Raw genomic sequence first — 18621 nt, forward strand, 5'->3', positions numbered from 1 at the left:
GGTAGGGGTGAGCCTGGGTCTACACAGGGTCCTGAGAGAGGGGGTGAGGAGCCTGCTCTGAGCGTGTGTGTGGAGCTTCGCGGGGGGCAGGCTGCAGACCCAGGGCCCTGGAAGGGGGGGTGGGAGCTCGAGCTTGAGCCTGCGGTCCCGGCGGCGAGGCTGGAGGCCGGGCCCAGTAGGCTGCGTGTGAGCCGTGCGGGGCTTCAGAGGAAGAGGAGGTTGGCTGCGGCCTCTGCTGTCCTTCCTTCCCCAAGACGTCGTGGGGCTGCACTGCCCCTCGGCTCAGAGGCAGCCTCGGGCTCCTCTGGCTCCTGGGTCTGCCTCTTCCCTTCTTCTCGGTGTCTCTGTTTACTCCTTTCTATGTCTCTGTCTTGAGATTCTGCCTCTGTCTTAGGAAACAAGGAAATACAACCCACACTGGGCGGCCTGTACAGAGGAAGGACCATCTCCCCCGGTGAACGACGGATTTCTTAGGAAATGTGGGTGCTGCACCCCGAATGGCAGCCTGGGCCTCTGCCGCCTCTGTCCCTCAGAGCCTCTGATGAGCCACCCGGATGCCTCTGCCTTCACGAGCCCCTGCTCTCCCAATCACCTTCTCTCCCCCTGGGGCGCAGGCAGACCGCCACAGTCCCCTGGATGTGGCCAACCTTTCTGAGACCTGCAGAGAAAGTGGGTGGGGACATGGGAAGTTTGGGGTGGAGGCTGGGCGGGGGAAGGGGAGAAGGAGGAGTTGGGGTCGGGGGCTCCCATGAGAGACCTCTCTTCCTTTGCTGAGGAGCAGCCCAGAGCGACACTCGGGCTGGGGGCCAGGTCTGTGCTGTGAAAACCAAGCTGATTCCCCAGGGCCCACCCTCCGCCGCCTCCCCCCAGAACCCTGCAGGGCTCAGGGCACAAGGCAGGAAGGCTGGCGGCCTCATTTATGGGCCCCAAACTATAAGGAGGCGGCAATTAGCCCTCAGTGGGTCAAAGGGAACAACAATGTCTTTTGCCTTTTGAGGGTTTTAGGGGCCTCTGTGTGGAGTCCTCAAAAGTGGCTGTCCTTTTAGAAGTATCTAGGCCCTCAGTCTCTCCCAACATGCACCCCCAAGACTCCAAAACCAGCCTCGTCTGAGCCAGTAACACTGCCGCTGGTGGACCCTGTCTTCCGGTTCCATATGGTGTCTGCGCCCCACTCACTGCTGAGTGCTCCGGCACCCCACAGCCTGTCACCTGGGGAGCCGCACTGGGGGCAGGCTTAGGCTGTGAAGCGGGACTCCTGCGGTTATGTTTGCTAGGGGATTAGGTTGCTTTAGTGCGCTCCTGCATACGTGGAACTCTCTCCCCAGCCCTGGGACCTCCGTTCACACGCTGAGCTACGATGAGAGGGCGCTGGTGTTCCAGAGCCAAGGAGTGAATATTCTAGCCAGTCTGGGATTTAGCAGGAGGACACTGAAGTCTTTCTGTCTCATAAATAAAACCTCACTTTGGCTCCCCACACATCACCCTGCCCATAGAACAGCAGCCCATGTCCTAAATGGAACCATCGTCCATCCAAACCCAAGTCCCCTACTCGGATCGAACAAATTCTTGTAGCAGGAGACCCAGCCTGAGTCCATCTCAGTCCGGCCTTCAGCTTCCCAAGCCAGGCTGTGAATGCAAGTGAGCCCCTGTTCATGCCTTGTCCTAACACGGACCTGGACCGGGACCGGGTGCCACAAGCCCCAGCCTCAGGTCCTGCTGTTAATCTAGCTTAATCTAGGCTTTGCTCCCCTCCTGGCCTCAAGGCTGACCGTGAGCTCATTGGCGATCCCAACTAACTGACCGAAGTTTCACCCTGATTCTGGCAGGAGTCATCAGGACCCAATGTACCAACCCTATACTCCAGTGTGTCCAATCTCCTTCTTCCTGGCCCACGGTTCTCCCCCTGCCCATCCCTGACCTTCCACGCTTTTTCCCTGCGCGTGGGTCTACGATCCCACAGGGCCACGGAGCCCTTTCCTGGGGCCACTCTGAGAGTCAGGATGCTCGGCTGTCCCCCACTCTGTCAGGCCCACAGCAGCCCCCGGGCTGTGTACCCTGTCTGTGGGGTGGGGAATGGTGATCCCTGTTCCGAACGTGCAGGACAATCCCATAAACCTTGAAATAAACAAGGACATAAGGATACTCTCTGGTACGTCCGAGCACCCTGTCATTGCCGAGAGCGCGGTGGAGCGGTACGGAGCGCCGAGACGCGTGCATTCCTTGTGCTTCCTTGTTGGGCTGCCGCTGAGCCTGGAGCTTTCCCCGACCCCCCCCCCCCCCCCCGCCATCCTGTCCTCTCTGTGCTCCCTGCCAGGGAGGGGGAGGCCCTGGGTTCCTTTGAGGGAGCTGAGCTGCTGCAGCCGGCCACTCAGGACCCCTAAAATCGTGAGCGGGCGGCCCTGGGACACCCTGCCCCAGAGACCATTAGTGGGGCTGGTGCTCTGCCTTGTGCCTTTCCCTGCCAGGACCTCCCCACCCAGCTCCAATATGCCCAGAGCTGCGCTGGCCTTGTCACCCCAGTGAGCTGTCCAGGTCACAAGGGTCCTGGTTGCCTTTCTGGGCAGAGGACACCAAGTGGTCCCTAAAATAAGTACACACAGCAGTGATGTGGCTCATGTCAGGTGAGCAGGTGCACGTGGGCTCGCCACCCCAGTCCCCAACCCTCTTGGGACTGTTCCTGCCAGTCCCCTGGCTGCCCCGGTGGCCCGTGCTCTCCCCTCGCCCCTCCACACACCCCGGCTCCTCTCCTGTCAAGCCCCGCTGCAATGGTGTTGGTTCTGCAGGGATGGAGGCTTGATCCCCCAACAGCCCTGCTCCCGGGGATTCCCTGCACTCAGGGCTGACCCCCGCCCCCCCGGGGTATGGGTTTGGGGCACGGCTCCGGAGGGGGGAAGACCCCCATTCCCAGACACCCTTTTCTCTCAGCTCTGGAGGCTTGACTCCCCTTGAAAGGCCAGAAGCCTACCGGGGAAGGTGGGCTAGACATTCCCTGGTCCCTTTCATCTGCCTGGGCCTTCCCTGCAGCCTATGTCCCCTTCCCAGCAGGCCACTTCCACAGACCTCCACGTGGTGGGGGGGGGGGTTCCCTAGGGTCTGGATGCTGGAAGGAGGGACTTGGAACGCTGGAGCCTGCAGGGGAGGCTGGGGCAGGCCCTTGGGCTCAGTACTAACCCTTCAAGGCCTGGCCGCCCCTCCTCCCCAAGCCTGACTCTCTTTCCACTTCCCCATTTCCCCCAGGGAAGGAGGCGACAAATGAGTGGTGAGGGGAGCCTTGTGGACGCTGTGAAATGGGGCGACTGTTGTTACCCCGAGGATGGGGCCAGGAGGAAGTGGAAGTTTAACAGGAGCCTAATTACAAGACCCGCTGGCCGCCCTGCGCCACTCTCGGGATCGGGAAGAGCTTGGGTGAGGGCTGGGTAATGCCTGGGTAGGCCACTCTGTCACCCCGATAATTAGGGTTCCTGGGGCTCCTCCCCAAGGCGGGGACCAGGCCCCCTCCCTCCCATAGAAATAACTCCGGCCGCGGCTGGGCACTCATTGCACCTTCCTGCCACCCCGGGCAGTGTCTGGGCCCTCAGCCCCCCCTTCCCTCCACCCGTCCCCACACGCCCACCACCACCACCGGCCCCCGGGAAACCCAGCCCAGGCGGAGGAGACACCGAGCCTAGAGACATGGGAGTTCGAGGAGCACTCCACCTTCTGCTCGTGTGCCTGAGCCCAGGTATGCGGCTGGGCATCGGGCAGGGACGCCCACACGACACCAGGGCCCAGGGGGCAGGTAGAGGGGCCCCGCAGAGGAGCCTGGGGGTGGTCAGAGACACCTGCTGCCCGCCCGCGGTGCATATGGCCAAGGGCCCGTCCCCAGGAGAGCCCTGTGCCCGAGGGTTTGGGGCACGTGTCTGTGGGGCAGGAGATCCCGATGGATCTCGGCTGTGCCTCTGAGCCGTGCGGGGCTCAAACACGCATGCACATGTGCAGGGGAGCCCAGGCCTGCCTGGGGGACTCGGGGCTCTGGGGGTGGGGCACAGGGTCAGGTGAGTAGCAAAGCTGGAGGCGCCGAGGAGGAGCCTAGAAAGACCCTTCTCCTCGGCGTGTGCTGGTCCCAGACTGGGGACTCCCCAGCCCCAGGCTAGCATCAAGGGCCTGGAGGTGCTTGCCACGAGAAGGCAGAGCCTCGGCGTAGTCTGTGGGGGCAAGGACGGACCCTGCTCCAGGCCCCTGGGCTCTGAGAGGCCCTGGGGAGCGCCACACCCCTGGCATGAGGCCTGAGGAGGGCGAGGAGGGAGCTGCCCAGAGCCCCCTCACCTCAGCGGGGCACACCCGAGAGCAGGGCTGGGGAACAGATGCTGTGGCCGCCTGCCCGGGCTGGGGCAAATCCCAGCATGGGCCGTTCTGTGTGGGCCTCGGGGGTTCTGGATTTGGCAAGAGGGGCTTTGAGGGAGGAACTCGGGAAGGGGAGCACATTTTCAGCCTTTGTTCATGCTCGTGCGTGTGCGTGTGTGTACATGTGTGAGAGAGAGAGATTGAGAGAGAGAGAGAGAGAGAGAGAGAGACTGTATTGGCAACAAGGTGCTTGCAGAGCCCCCGGGCCGCTGCGAGCAGGTCGGCAGAGCCCACTCGGGACGCGTCCCTGTGTGTCGTGTGGGTGCGGGAGGGCAGAGCCCGCGCTCCAATACTCTCTCCTAAGGGCTGCCTGTTGTCCCCTCCCCCACCTCCAGAGGGAGGGCCAGCAGCTGGGGAAGCCGCTTGAGGATTCTTGGAGGGTTTACAAGCTGAGAGCAGGTAGTGCAGCGCCCACCCCGTGCCCTTGTGGGGGACCCTGCGTGGCCGCTGCCCCGTCCTCCCGCCCTCTCTGTGCTGACCAGCTCTCTCTCCCAGCCTGGCTTTCTTCCCTCTCTCGGGTCTCTCTCTTCTCTCCCATTTCCTGGAATATGTCCTTAACTGCCACCGCATGAGGGACCGAGGTGAGACAGCAGGAAAGACTTCCTCAGGGGAGCGTGAAGGGGTGTGGAAAGGCTGGAGCCCTGGGTGGAGGTTGAGAGGCTGGTGAGGCTGGCCCGGGACCGCGGAGGGTGGACGCACTCCCCTTCAGCCCGTCCCTCCTTCCCAATGCCCCGACCCTCCTGCCCACCAGCCCCCAGGGATGGGGACAGCTGGTCCCCTGGGGATGGGGACAGGCCTCAGGGCTGTGGGCTGCTCCCAGAAGCCCTTCCTCAGGGCGGAGCCTCTGCTCTCCACTGAGCCGGCCCATCCCTGGCTTGTCTCCTGCTGCCCGGGGAGCTGGGAGTCAGCACTAGGATCCTTATCTCAGGAGAGCGGGTGTTTTCTTGGCCTGGGGCTGGAGGAGGCATCCCTGGATCCCGTTAGTACCCAGGGGCCAGCCTGCCTGCTTCGGGTCCCTCTGGAAGCTATGGGGTTAGGGCTGCTGCCCGCCAGGATCCCCGGGGGCAAGCTCAGTGATCCTTGAGGGCTCAGGGGCTGTTGAGAGGGCCCCTGCTGGCTCTCTAGAACTGGGTTAAGCTTCTGAAGATGTGTCTAGTCTTGAAGGAATGCACATGGGGACTCTGGGAGTGTGCGGCGGGTGTGTCTTCCGGGTGAATGCAAACTGGTGTCGGCGTGCGGGGGCAGGTCCGTCCGGGTCGGACCGTGTCCCCGTGGGCAGGGCGGTGGGACGGCACAGGTGCACAGCTGCATCTGGATGGTTTGCCGAAGTGTGTGGCTGTGTGGCTGTGACCACGCATCGCTGCATGTGTATGTGGGACACACTGTCTACCAAGAACGCAGGCCCCAGAGAGATCAAGGGAAGGGCAGAGCCAAATGAGAGGCTGAGACCTGAGACCAGGGCTGGGGCTCCAGAGGATTTGCTGGCTGTCCTGAGCATAGGAGGGGAGAGAGCCTGGCTGGGCCAAGGGCCTGGGAGGTGGAGCCCTCCTGCTCTGCTTGCCAAGGTTGGGGCCCTGGCACCCCCTCCCCCTTGGTCTTTCTCTCTGGGTCTAACCGGTCGGGGCTAGTGCTTGCCTGGGGCTTCAGGTTAGGGAGGGCAAGGAGCCCAGGCCTGAGCTTCCGGATCCTGGCCCCTCACCAGGGCTGACTCAGCGCAGCTCAGGCTGTTCGGAGTGGGAGGGGCCCCGAGTGGAGCGAGCAGGAGAGGGCGGCTACCCCGAGCCGCACCGTCACCGTGTACAGGGAAGGACACAAGTCCACGACGCCGTGTCACCACGCGAGGCTCTGACTGCGCTGCGGAGGCATGGGCCGTATTCCAGGCACACAGCCTCCCTCCCCATCAGACAAAAACCATCAGACAGGAGCCTGGCTACCTCCTGTCGTGCACGGGCACAGACGATGGCTCAGAGCACTGACACAGCGGGGCACACGCAGCCACACCCAGGCTTGTGGCCACAGGCATGCACGGTCACACACAGAGACGCACACACAAGCATGACCGGCCTTCTGCTCCTCGGGATGGAAAGGGACCCTGGAGGCTGTGGTGGCCATCCTCCTAGAGCCGGTGAGCCTCCCTGGCTGGAGGAGACGGCTCTGCACGAGCCCGGCTTCTCCGTCAGAGCACTTAACGACTCTGGTTGTTTCATGCGCTCAAACACACACACGCACACACACGCACACGCACACGCACATGCACACATAGTCCTGTGTGCATAAGATACCCTGGTTATATGCAGGAGATCCCTACAGTACACTTGAGCAGCCACAAATACTCACAAGCACACAGTGTACACACGCACACACAATCATGCACGCACACACGCAAGCACATGTAACAGGTGTACACATGCGAACAGTGTTCAGACGCAATCCCACACTAGTGTAGACTGTAGACATGTACACAAGTACGCGCAGACATGCACAGACCAATCCCTGCCTCCTCTCTCTCTCTCTCTCACACACACACACACACACACACACACACACACACACGATGGGGGCGGCTGCTCCTTCCTAGGGAACTCCACTGAGAACGGTGGAGAGAGGCGCTGGAGCTCACGCCCCCACTTCCCCGTCTTCTCCACCCCATCTGCCCCTCCCCCAGCACTGCTGACTGCTGTGCGCATCAACGGGGATGGCCAGGAGGTCCTGTACCTGGCGGAAGGTGATAACGTGAGACTGGGCTGCCCCTACATCCTGGACCCTGAGGACTATGGCCCCAACGGACTGGACATCGAGTGGATGCAGCTCAATTCAGACCCCTCCCATCGGGAGAATGTCGTGAGTGTCTGGCTTAGGGTCCCCCCTACCCTGCACTTCACGGTGTCAACCCGGAGGGCTGCTGACACCCTCAGGGGAAAGGGAGGGCAGAGAAGCAAATGAAGACCTTGAACTTCCCCCACGCCTCTCTGGGAAAGGGGGCTGCAGCGGGGAGGGCTCTGCCATCACAAGCCACACCTCGCCCGCCTTCCCCCACCTGCTGCAGAGGGCACGGGAGGCCTCAGGGCAGTCCCAGCCCGACCTTGCGCTTTCCAAAGCGCCTGATCGAATCCACTCTCACGCCCTCACCACGGGGTTCCGGGGTCGGGCGTCATGACCACCATCGCTACCCTCCACAGGGACTCTGCCAAGTTCAGTGAGGCTCCTGAGGACTCGGAGCCACGCGGGGCCCCTTGCTCTGCCTGTGTCACATGTCCCTGCTCTCCTCTTCCTCACAGTTCCTGAGCTACCAGGACAAGCGGATCAATCACGGCAACCTCCCCCACCTGCAGCAGAGGGTCCGCTTCGCCGCCTCGGACCCCAGCCAGTACGATGCCTCCATCAACCTCATGAACCTGCAGGTGTCGGACACGGCCACTTACGAGTGCAGGGTGAAGAAGACCACCATGGCCAGCCGGAAGGTCATCGTCACTGTCCAAGGTACCGCCGGGTGCCTCCGGGCGCCCCTGCCGCAGGCTGCAGCGCCTCCGGGCGGGGGCCCTGGCTCACACCTGCCCCGTTCTCCGCAGCACGGCCCGCGGTGCCCATGTGCTGGTCCGAGGGCCACATGACCCACGGCAACGACGTGGTGCTGAAGTGTTTTGCCAACGGCGGCACCCCACCGCTCTCCTACAAGTGGGCCAAGATCAGCGGGCACACCCACCCCTACCGCGCCGGCTCCTACCACTCCCAGCACAGCTTCCACTCCGAGCTCTCCTACCAGGAGTCCTTCCACAGCAACCTGAACCAAGGTGGGACTGGGCGAGCAGCAGGTCCTGGGGTGCAGACGGCAGGGTCTGGGACAGATAGGTAAGAGCGAGGCTCGGCTCCTGGATTCACCACTGGTTGGCGGCAAGACTCAGGCAAGCGGCTGCATGTTGCTCTGCCTTGGCTTCCCTCCCGCGGAAAAGGGATAATAACATCTACCTTCCAGGGCCGTGTGAGGAGGAAATGGGGGGGGGGGGCTGGGAGAAGCTGCGCACGACTCACAACCAGAGAGTATCAGGGCTGGAGGGGCCTTTACAAATTCCCGGGTCTAACCATGTTCTCCCTGTACAAAGAAGGACACCAAGGCCTGGCGGGGGGGATGCATTTCCCTAAGGTCACAGAGTGAACGAAGGGTGTCTCTGTGCTGGTGCTGGGAGAGGGTGCCTTGCCTCTCTGTTTCAGCTGGGGGAAAGGGACTCACCTGGAGACTGGGGTGGGCCTCCGCCTTTCGGCCCCCGCAGCAGCCTAGGCCGGGGTGGTGCTCTCAGACACGGGGCCCCTGGGCCTCGCTCCAGCCCCCTGGCCCTCTTCCGTTTCAGGCCTGAACAACGGTGACCTGCTGCTGAAGGACATCTCCCGCGAGGATGACGGGCTCTACCAGTGTACGGTGGCCAACCACGTGGGCTACAGTGTGTGTGTGGTGGAGGTGAAGGTCTCAGGTAGGTGCAGTGGCCGTGGCCCTGTGGGCCCAGGGACCAGAGGGCGGGGATGAGGGAACCTGGGCTGTGTTTGGAGCCTCCCCGCCGCCCCACCGGCTCTGCCAGCCCATTGCCATCAGTGCCTGAGGCTCTGCTGGCGGCAGCCGGGAAGCCCTGGGAGAAACATGCACCTAGCGCGGTCCCTTGCCTCTCCCCACCCTTCCTCACTGGGTGTCCCAGGGCCCGGAGATGGCCGGGGATCCTGGCTCTCCTTCCCACAGAGCGCCTGCCCTGGCCCCTACCGGTGAGCGGGCTCCTGACCGTCCTTACTTCTCTCCACAGACTCCCGGCGCATAGGCATGATCATAGGCGCAGTGCTGGGCTCTCTGCTCATGCTGGCCTGTCTGATGGTGGGCATCTGGGGGCTCATCTGCTGCTGCTGCGGGGGCCCCGGGGCCGGCGGCGCCCGCGGTGCCTTCGGCTACGGCAACGGCGTTGGCGGCGGGGTCGGCGGCGGCGGGGCCTGCGGCGACTTGGCTAGTGAGATCAGGTAAAACCTGATGCATGCTGCATGCTGCCAAGCGGCGGGGGACCGGCGCCCTGCCCTCCTCACCCCCGCCTGCCACCGGCCGGCGGGACCCCCACCCCCACCCTGCCTGCCATCGCCAGGAGTGCTGGGACCGCAGCATGTCGACCTGCCACTCGTCTGGCTCCTCCCCCTCCCGCGCCGGTCTTCACCTCTACCCCCCTGCCCTCCGTTTCCCTCCTGTCGGTGCACCTCTCTGTCCATCTCGTCTAGACTGTAAGCTCCTGGAGGGCAGGGTCTGCATTTTTGCGTGTTTCCCCTGTTTCGCGCCGGTGACAATTCTGGACATGCTTATTTAAGAAGAGTCAATAGTAAGAATAGTGCTAATAACACATTAGAAACCAACTAGTAATAAAAATAGAACAAGACTAGTCGTGCTAATGGCTGCAGTGCCCTGGGGTTGGAGGAAGGGATGGTGCAGGAGGTTGAGGGGCAGAGGTGTGGAGAAGAGAAAGCGAGAGGGCCAGGCTGGTGTTAGCTACGGAGAGAAGGACAGGTAAGGCCGCCCCTCCTGGGTCCCCGCGCCTCCCTTCCCGCGAAGGCGGGCGGCCCTGCGCACGTCAGACGGGGCCGCAGGGCGCCTGACGGGGCTGCCGGACAGGCTCTGTCTGCGGCGCGGAGACGGTGGCCCCGGGGTCGCCGGCCCGGAGGAGGCAGAGGAGTGCAGGTGGAGGCCGAGGGAGAGGCGAGGCGCAGGCGGAGGGAGGCGCGGGGCCGAGAGGCTGCCGGCGCCCCCGGCTCCCGCCAGGCCGTGCCCACGCCGCGCCCGGAGGAGCCCGCTCACCCGCCCGCCTGTTGTTTCCACAGAGAGGACGCCGAGGCGCCCGGGTGCAAGGCCAGCGGGCGCGGCCGCAGCGTCACCCACCTGCTGGGGTACCCGACGCAGACCGTCAGCCGCTCCCTGCGCCGCAAGTACGCGCCCCCGCCCTGCGGCGGCCCCGAGGATGTGGCCCTGGCGCCCTGCGCCGCCGCCGCCGGCCCCTGCGAAGCGGGCCCCTCCCCGGTCTACGTCAAGGTCAAGAGCGCCGAGCCCGCCGACTGCGCCGAGGGGCCGCGGCAGCGCACCGACGGCCTCCTGGTGTGAGCGCGCCGCGGGGCCGCCCGCCCGCCGCTGGGAATGCGCTCGGTCCCGGGCCCGCCGCGCCCGCCCCGCGCCTCCCGGCCACAGGGGCCCGCGGCGCCTCCTCGGGGCCGGGACGAGAGGGGCGCGGGGGCCGGGAGCGGGAGGGAGGGGGGCAGCGCCGAGCGCGGTCGAGGCGGAGGCCCGGCGTCTCCAGCCCAGCCGGAGGGCCCCGGGACCGGGGAGGGGGTGCGGGTCCGGACTGGCTGGTGGCGCGGGAGAGCTGAGCTCCCGGGCGGCAGTGTTAGCACAATAAAGCACCTGTAAGACCTCAGACTGTGCCGGCTGTGGTTCCGCCGAGGGGCGGCGCGGGGGCGGGGGGGACGCGGGCGGCTGCTCCCGGGCCGGGGCTGCCCTCCCGCCCTTCCTCCCTCCCACCTCTGGCGGGCGGCGGGCGGCGGGCGGGGTTGCGGGGTTGCGGGGTGGATGGGGCAACTGTACCCTACGTCCCGCTTTCCCTTCCCATTCCGGAAGGTAGAGGAGGGGAACCGGGGCCCTGACCGCGGGGACCTCCCGAAGGTTCCCAGCCGTCCTCCGCCCACATCCACCTCCTCCTCCTCCTTTCTCCTCTCTCCCGGGCGTCTGCCTGCTTCTCAACCGCCAGGAAGGGTTTCAGAGCCCCACTCTGGGGTAGAAGACCTCTGAGGGCCTCTAAAGTAAACCTCTCCCCACCCCGCCCCCTTTAATGGAAAACGGACAGACATTTTTTGAGAACCCACTAAGGGCCAGGTGCTTTCCAATATTTTTGTCTTCTGTAATCGTTCCTGTAGTCGCATGATGTCGTGCACTGTCCCCTCGAGCAGATGAAGAAACCAGGGCTTGAGGGATAGATATCTTGACCAAGGCCACAAAGGTAATGCAGGTGTTGAAACAGGCTCTTTGGCTCTAGGACCTCAGGCTGTCTCTTTGATATTTGAATTCCTGCTACAGCATTCCTGACAAATGATGCTCCGACCTCTTGCATACCTCCAGGGGCATCTTACTATCTCCCAAATCAGTCTCTTCGGCCTCTGACAGTCAGATATTTCTTCTATTGAACCCAGTGTTTGTTCCCTAGAACTTTTATCTCTTGGTCCATGTTCTCTCAGGGAGCCCTAAACGTCCTATTTCCAAGTCTGCCTCCTCTAGGGGACCAAGGGGTTCGACTCCGTACAGGATGTCTGCAACAGGCAACAGCTGGAAGTGTGTCTGGTCCAGGGGCGGAGGGTCTGAACACGGAGGGTAGAACAGGGTTCTACCAGCTGCTGCCCAGCCACCTGCCTGTTGAGAGCCCAGGTGTTTCCTTCTCTTTGCCTCTTTTCCCCCGGGTAGGCTTCCTAATCCGCCCTGCTCCTCCCCTGGGACTGCATGAAGTGTGGGGTATGGATGGGCCTCAAAGTAGCCGGGTTCCAAGTTTCTAAACTGATAAATCCCTGAGCCCCTGCCTGGCTATACGCAACTATGAAGCCCTGCTGGTTGGCTTGGGTATTTGCCAAGGGACGAAGGCATGGCTGGCTCTGGCTTGCTTGAACTTGGGAAGAGAAAGGAGAGACAGTGGTGGGACTGAGGGAGCCAGGGACTAAAGCTATGGGGTGGGGTGGGTTCTTGGGGATGGGCGGGGTACAGGGGAAGGGGATCGAGTGGTTAGGGGCGTGGAGAACTGTAGGGATCGTGCACCCCTCATTGCCTTTGGACACATCCGTGAGCATCTGGAAGACGACTTGCTTGTGGGGAGAGTTACACCTTGGGCTGGGCACTGCGCCTGGCACACTTTTCCCCAAGGCAGGAGCCTGCACGGGATGACTTGCGGAAGGCTCTCCCAGTCTGAGGAGCCTCCAGCTCAGCCTCCTGGAAGTCGGTGAGGGACGGACTGACGGCCAGCTTGCTGTTGAATGACATCCTCTTCCTCATTCGAGGAACCAGGGAGCCATGCTCAGACAGCCTTCATTTGAAGGGTGAGGACAGTGAGGTCTGGCAAGAAAAGCTCATTATAAAGCAGTCAGAGAGACTTTAGGGAGGCTCTGGAAACGAATTCCCATAGGGTGACCCAGTGTGCCCTGGGGAAGTTCGTAAAGCCCAGGTGGGTGTTCGTTCAGTCCCACTGCCCGCCCCATCGCGGTGAGTGGGAGAGGCGTCTGCCCCAGAGACCCCGGGGTCTCTTCTCCGTCCGCATGAGCCCTTGTCAGTGCTGGGGGAGAACCCTTGTGGGGGTGAGTGTGTAATGGTGGCTTTGGGAATGGACGGGGGAGAGGGGCAGGGGATCCCCGATTGGTAGCAGGTGCCTTCTCTGAGATGTGCGTCCTGCCAGCGTGGACGTGGTGTCCGGCGCAGAGTGGGAGCGGCATGCAGAAGGACGCCCCTGTAGGCTAGTTGCACGAACCAGGTTCCACGGAAGCAAATGACCTCCGGCACCGAGACAGTACGGAGCCTTAGTAGGGGTGCCTGGGTGGCTTGGTCAGGTAAGCGTCTGACTCTCCATTTCGGCTCAAGTCATGATCTCAGGGCTGTGAGATGGAGCCCCACGGCAGGCTCTGGATGGATTCTCTCTCCTGCTCTCTCTGTCCCCACCCCCACCCACTGCACATGTGCTCGCTCTCTCTCAAAAAAAAAAAAAAAAAAAAAGAAAAAAGAAAAAAGGAACCTTAGTAAGATAATTAGGCAGTGATGAGTTCTGAGTACTTACCTCTTTTGTTTTAATGTCATTTAATTGTAAACTTATAGAAATTAATTTTAATAATGGCTGCACTTAACAACAGGCTGGTAAATTTTAGGTGGGCTATGTCACCATGCAAGCAGATGGCTGTGCACCCAGATGCTGCCTCCGGAGAGGGAATCCCAAGAACAGTCCTGATTCTTCCCTGGTTTTCCGTGGAGACACTAGCGGCACAAACTCTCTCGTCTCCTTTCGGCTTCTTGTGCTGCTCTCTGTGTCTCTCCCCAGCCTTGCCAGAGTGGGAGGCCAGCTCCTCTGCTCACTGAAAAATGAGATCATTTATGTGTCCCTGGTCACCTTCAGGGTGACCACAGAGTTCCTAGCTTGTCATCCACAGAATTCCCGTGAACCTGTCTCCCAGGATACCCTGGGAAATCTATTCAGGAGACACCGGGTCCCTCCTGACTCAGTTCCTCCTGAGTCTCTCCAGGTTTTAGGTAGTGATGCTCTAGTCATCCTCTTATAAGCCGCCAAGTCTCAAGAATGGAATCCCAGTGAGTTTTCTTCTCTGGGTTCCCGTCAGAGTAAGTCTCAGCATCGTGTGGCCCAATGTCTGGCGAGTGCTCTGGGCCCACAGACTCTGGTGGTGACTCTGGGAGGGACTGGTGGTTTTCTGGCCTCCCTGGAAACCCAGGGGTTTTGAGAATTACACAGTCACAGTCTGGAGGCAGGGGACGGTGCCGGGTGCTTCCCCGGAATATCTCCGGAAAGTCCTGCTTGCTGTCTGGACTGTGCCCCAGCCGCTTTGCCTTGATCTCTCATTTATTCCTGGGGTGTGGACACAGAACCCGTTCCAGTCAGTTTCTTGCAGTCCCATCAGGAGGGACGTGCAGAAGGGACAGAGCCTAGAGGGCAGTGGGACAGTGCAGGCCGGGTGGAACCACGCGGCTCTCTCTCGGTCAGGCTGGGGGAGCTCGGGCATTGTGCCGGCCAGTGAGGCTGGACAAGGCAGCCTGGCTGGGGCCATGGCAGGCCTGCAGGGAGGGAGATGGGAGGAATGAAGCTTTGGGGTTGAACTTGAAGGTGACTGACCGTCTGGGGGAGGAGATGAGGATCCAGCAAGCAGCAAATAAGCAGGAGGAGGACCAGGAGTCCACATGCGGGTATTCATATTGATGACAATGCTCGTTAGGAATAACGATGCTAATAATAACAGGAAGCACCAGAAACACAAGCTCAGCGGGGACCGGAGTCAAGCCTGGGGCCACCACCCTGGGCGTGCCCTCCCCGGCTCTTTCTTGTCTACCCCCTCGCTCTCAGCGGCGCCAGCACTCAGGCCCGCCGTGGGCCCCCCTACCCCCAGCACTGACCTCCACAGCGCCTCCCAGGGGTGCTGTCTCTGCTGAGGGGTCCCCACGCCCCTCCCGAAGCTGAGGAGGGACCCTCCCAGCAGGGGCCGTAGAGATTTTCTCTAGCACTTTTGGGAGAATCAGTTCAGTCTTGGAAGTGAGCTCCTTCAGCTCAGGACCGGTCCCACTTCCTGCCTGTCTCCACCTGTCAGTCCCCCGAGGGCATCCCTGGTCTCGAGCTCCGCCCCCTCTCCCGCTGGGAGGCCGCTGGCCCCTCCCGGCCAGGACCCGCCTGCACAGGCTCCGGGACTCCGCAAACTCCCAATCCGGGGCCTCCACCTCCAGGCTCCGCTGGCCTCCGCGCTTCCCCAGCCGCACTTCCTGCTCCCCCCTCCCCCCTCCCCTCCCGAAGCCCACCCCCCCTTTCCTCTCCCCTTTCCCCTTCTGTTTCCTTCCCCCATTATCTCCCTACCTTCCCCAGTCTCTCTCCCCATCTCCTTCTCTCCCCTCCCCTCCCCCTCCCTTTCCTCCCCTCTCCCCCTCACCCCTGCTCTTTTTCTCAGACAGCATCGTCTTAGGAGACAGAATGACCATATTGGGCTCTATTATCCCAGGCTCTACTGGGCTCCCAGAGAAGGGCAAGTGGTGTTGACTTACCTCTGAGCTGTCCCGGACTGCGCTGCCACACTCCCACCTCCATGAGACCAGGCTCCCCCCGAAGGCAGAGCCGGGTCACCTCCTTTCTCAGTATCTACTCCCTTCAAGATCCCACAGGTGCTCCAGGCTTCCCAGGCCAGGGCACCGGGCCCAGCTCTCCGGGGCAGGTGGCTGGGCCCCGAGCCTTGGGCCAGCAGGCTCTGCGGAAGCCGTTCCCCGTAGGGCGGGGGCTTCTCCTTCCCAGCTCACGAAGGACTTGAGGAAGTGGATGTTCACGATCATCGCCCTCACAAACCTGCTTGGTCGGGAGCGGAAACTGCTGTTGTAACTTTGCTCCTGGATTCCTTCCTTTCAACGCCCAGGAGCCTCGCCAGGAGCACAGCGCAGGCTGGGAGAAAGTGAGCCTCGGGGGCGGGCACCATTTTCCTCCTAGCTCTCTACCTGCCCCGCTGAAGCCCGTGTGCCCGTAGCACCCAGACTTGCGCACCGAGGCTGGACCTCCCTCCGACGCCCCCTCACTGCCTGCTTGGAGGTCGAGCAGGCGTCTCAAATTCAGCACGCCCAGACCCTGCCTTGCCCTCCCCCGCCATCTGCTCTCGGCTGTCTTCCCCACTGCGTCTGAGGGCAGCTCTGTCCCCCGGCTCCTCTCCCCCTGCGCACCCACGGTCAGAAGTCCAGCTGACCCCACCTTCAGAGTCCACCCAGCGTCCCACCCCCCTCTCCTCCCTCGCGGGCTCCCAGCCTGGGTTCCAGCAACAGTGCCAGGGCTGGGCCCCCGCTTCCTCCCGCGCCCACCTACACTTCGTTCTCAGCAGGGAAGCCAGCATCCTACTTAGGCCGTTCTTCTGCTCAAAATGCTGAAACGGCTTCCCATTTGACTCAGAGCCAAGGCTGAGGTCCTCACACTGGTCCTCCGGACCCTGCCTGGTGCCTCAGGGACCTACCCTATGGCCCTTCTCCCCTCGGCTCTCCACCACCCTATGCCCGAGCCACACTGGCCCTTGCTTCGTGAACAGCGCAGGGGCTCAGCCCACGAGGTCCCTTTGCCCAGAATGGCTTTGCTCCAGGTTTCCCAACGGCTAACGCCTCACCTCTTTCAAGTCTGTTCAGTGCTCTCACGGAGCCTTCGTTGAGGTCGGAGAGCCTTCTGCCCACACTCCAGATGGCCCTACCCCCTCTCTGTTGTTCTTTAGCCCTGAGAGCGCCTCCCCCCCAACATGCTCTCATGGTTTCACTAACTGACACCCCCGCCCGTCACCTCCGTGGGGGTGGGCATCTGTGTTTTACTCACTCGTGCACCTAAGATGCAAGAAAATCCCAGGCGCGTAGGAGGCACACCATGCATTTTGTTTCAAAGATTTCTGGGGGCTGGGGGGAGACAGGCACGCTGCGGCAGGGGGCCCGCGAGGCGAGGGGGTGATGGGAAGCAGCTTGTCTCCTCCCGAGCAGCTCTGAGCTCCCTCAGGCCCAGAAGGCTGCCTGAGCCCGGCCGCGGGCGGGTGGCACCACGGGAAGGGTGCCGTCCAGACATAAAACCTCCCGGCCCGAGACTCCTGGCTTCCCCAGCGGAGGGCATGTCTGGAGAACAACCCCTCACTGTCCGCCCGCACCACAGCCCACCCCCTGGGAAAATTCCAGAATTATGCTTGTGACCCTCGATTTCGTTCCCTGCAAGGCTGAGGTGGGGGTGCTCTGAGGTCCGAGGAGGGAAAGGTCCTGGGGATGGGGGTCCCTGGGGTCGGCTTCAGAGCTTGGGTAGGAGGGCAGGGTGGATAGCGGGCCGTATTCTCCCTGGGAGGGGCAGGAGGAGCCTGGAGAAAGGGGAGGAGTGCATGACGGGCTCGGGGTCAGGGGGCAGCCGGCTACCTGGGACGGAAGGTGCGGGTCGGGCTGCTGGTGGATGAGTCGTTTCCCCCATAAGGCCTTGCTGGGGAGAGGCCAGGCACGTGTCCTCTTGGATGCTGGCCAGAGAGGGGTAGGGGTGCGGGTGAGGAGGGTGTTCCCGCCTCCACCTTCAGGCTGAAGAACCGCATTTCTTCTGCTGAAAATCGTCCAGTGAGGCCTCATCCCTCCGGGACTGCAGCTTCCTCTCCACCTTACCCTGCCTCCCGACCCGGTCAGCATAGGACCCTTCCTCTTCTGGGTAGGGTGGCGGACCAGGAGGGAGGCACCGGTCTCATGGCCCGGCTGAGGATTTGCTGGTCCCTCAGGCAAAGAGGCAGCTTGGTGATGGGCTGTTTGCGTGCCCTTCAAACTGTGTGGTTGGACAGCCTCACGGGAGGCTGAGTGTGAGGGGTCAGGATGTCCACTAGGGCCAGTGGCGGCCAGGTGGCCACGGCTCCAAGGGATGGGCCACAGCAGACCGCCAGTCCCCTCCTCTGCCCACCTAAGAACACCCGTACCCCAGAGCCCTGACTCCTGCACCCCTGACTCTCTGCCCTCCCCTCCCCGCCCCCCTCCCCCAGGCACTCACTGACCCCTCAGGAGAATATGGGACATTTCCGGCCCGGAGTGGCCGTGTAACACAGATATTCCCTGTGTTGCCCACTCCAGCTCGTGGTTGAGACCCCCAGGCAGGCAGGGGCTGGCCTCCATTCAGGGGGGCTGCACCCTCCCTACCATTTGCCGAGGCACTCCAGAGCCTTCTCTCACCAGCCAGCCTGACCCTGAGGTGTCGGTGTCGTTTGCTCCCCGTGGCCTTGACCCGGCTAGAGCAGAGCAGCTTAACCCACGCTGGACGGTTGCGGTGACTGTCGCTTCCCGGAGGTGTCTGAGCGTGCCTGGGGCCCCTCGCCCGGGAAAACTCTCCGGAGCAGCCCCGGGGGCTCCACGTGGGCGGTCCACGTGGGACTCAGGACGCCTGGGCCCTGGGTAGGGGAGAGCGTCTTCCCTGACCCCTGTCCGCAGCCAGGCTGTCCCAGCGTCCGTCTCCGTCAGCTTCCCGCGCGGCCATTCTTCACGAGGCCGCCCGAGGGAGCTTTTAAACATGCAGGTCTGGTCCTGTCCTTTCCCTTCTTAAAACTCTTCAGTGGCCTCCTTTCACGTGAGAATTAAATTTTAAATCCGACCGTGTCCTACCAGACCCTGCACGGGCTCGCCTCTGCCCTTGCCTCCTCCCTGCGCGCCCCTCCTCACTGCCCTCTGGCCTGGGGGTGGAGGCTGCAGACACCCTGCTGAGCCAGGAGCTTTCCAGAGGGCCTTTCAGGGGGCCGGTCCTCAGCACGGCAGGCCTCCCCGCTCTGCTCGGTGACACTCGGTGACTCCTGTCCCCGCGGGGCTCTGCGTGGGCCGGTCCTCGGAGACACCTGTGTATCGCCCTGTGCCAGAACCAACTTTCTCCCTCGTCATTCTTGCTTGCTGTTTTCTCTTCTTCTCTGTGGAGCTTAACACAGTTTTAATTAAACATTGTGTGTAGTTGTATTTTTTAAAGGTTTTACTTATGAGGGCAC

The 18621-nt window shown here is 62.6% G+C and overlaps 2 protein-coding genes across 2 annotated transcripts; one reads left to right on the top strand and one right to left on the bottom strand.

Moving 5' to 3' along the window:
* The first annotated feature begins 3595 nt into the window (after window positions 1-3595).
* On the top strand, window positions 3596-10534 carry VSIG8 (V-set and immunoglobulin domain containing 8). Its single transcript, XM_032319026.1, has 7 exons — window positions 3596-3721; window positions 7049-7224; window positions 7662-7863; window positions 7953-8174; window positions 8730-8849; window positions 9171-9378; window positions 10222-10534. The coding sequence occupies exons 1-7, from the start codon at window positions 3673-3675 to the stop codon at window positions 10496-10498; spliced, it is 1254 nt and encodes a 417-aa protein (XP_032174917.1). The 5' UTR covers window positions 3596-3672; the 3' UTR covers window positions 10499-10534.
* A 2676-nt stretch (window positions 10535-13210) lies between these two features.
* On the bottom strand, window positions 13211-18125 carry LOC116575952. Its single transcript, XM_032317569.1, has 5 exons — window positions 18068-18125; window positions 15614-15694; window positions 15173-15416; window positions 14259-14369; window positions 13211-14200 (listed from the first exon to the last, which is right to left on the bottom strand). The coding sequence occupies exons 1-5, from the start codon at window positions 18123-18125 to the stop codon at window positions 13873-13875; spliced, it is 822 nt and encodes a 273-aa protein (XP_032173460.1). The 3' UTR covers window positions 13211-13872.
* Between the last annotated feature and the right edge of the window lie 496 nt (window positions 18126-18621).

This window comes from Mustela erminea, chromosome 17 (genome assembly GCF_009829155.1).
Source record: "Mustela erminea isolate mMusErm1 chromosome 17, mMusErm1.Pri, whole genome shotgun sequence".
Lineage (NCBI taxonomy): Eukaryota > Metazoa > Chordata > Mammalia > Carnivora > Mustelidae > Mustela > Mustela erminea.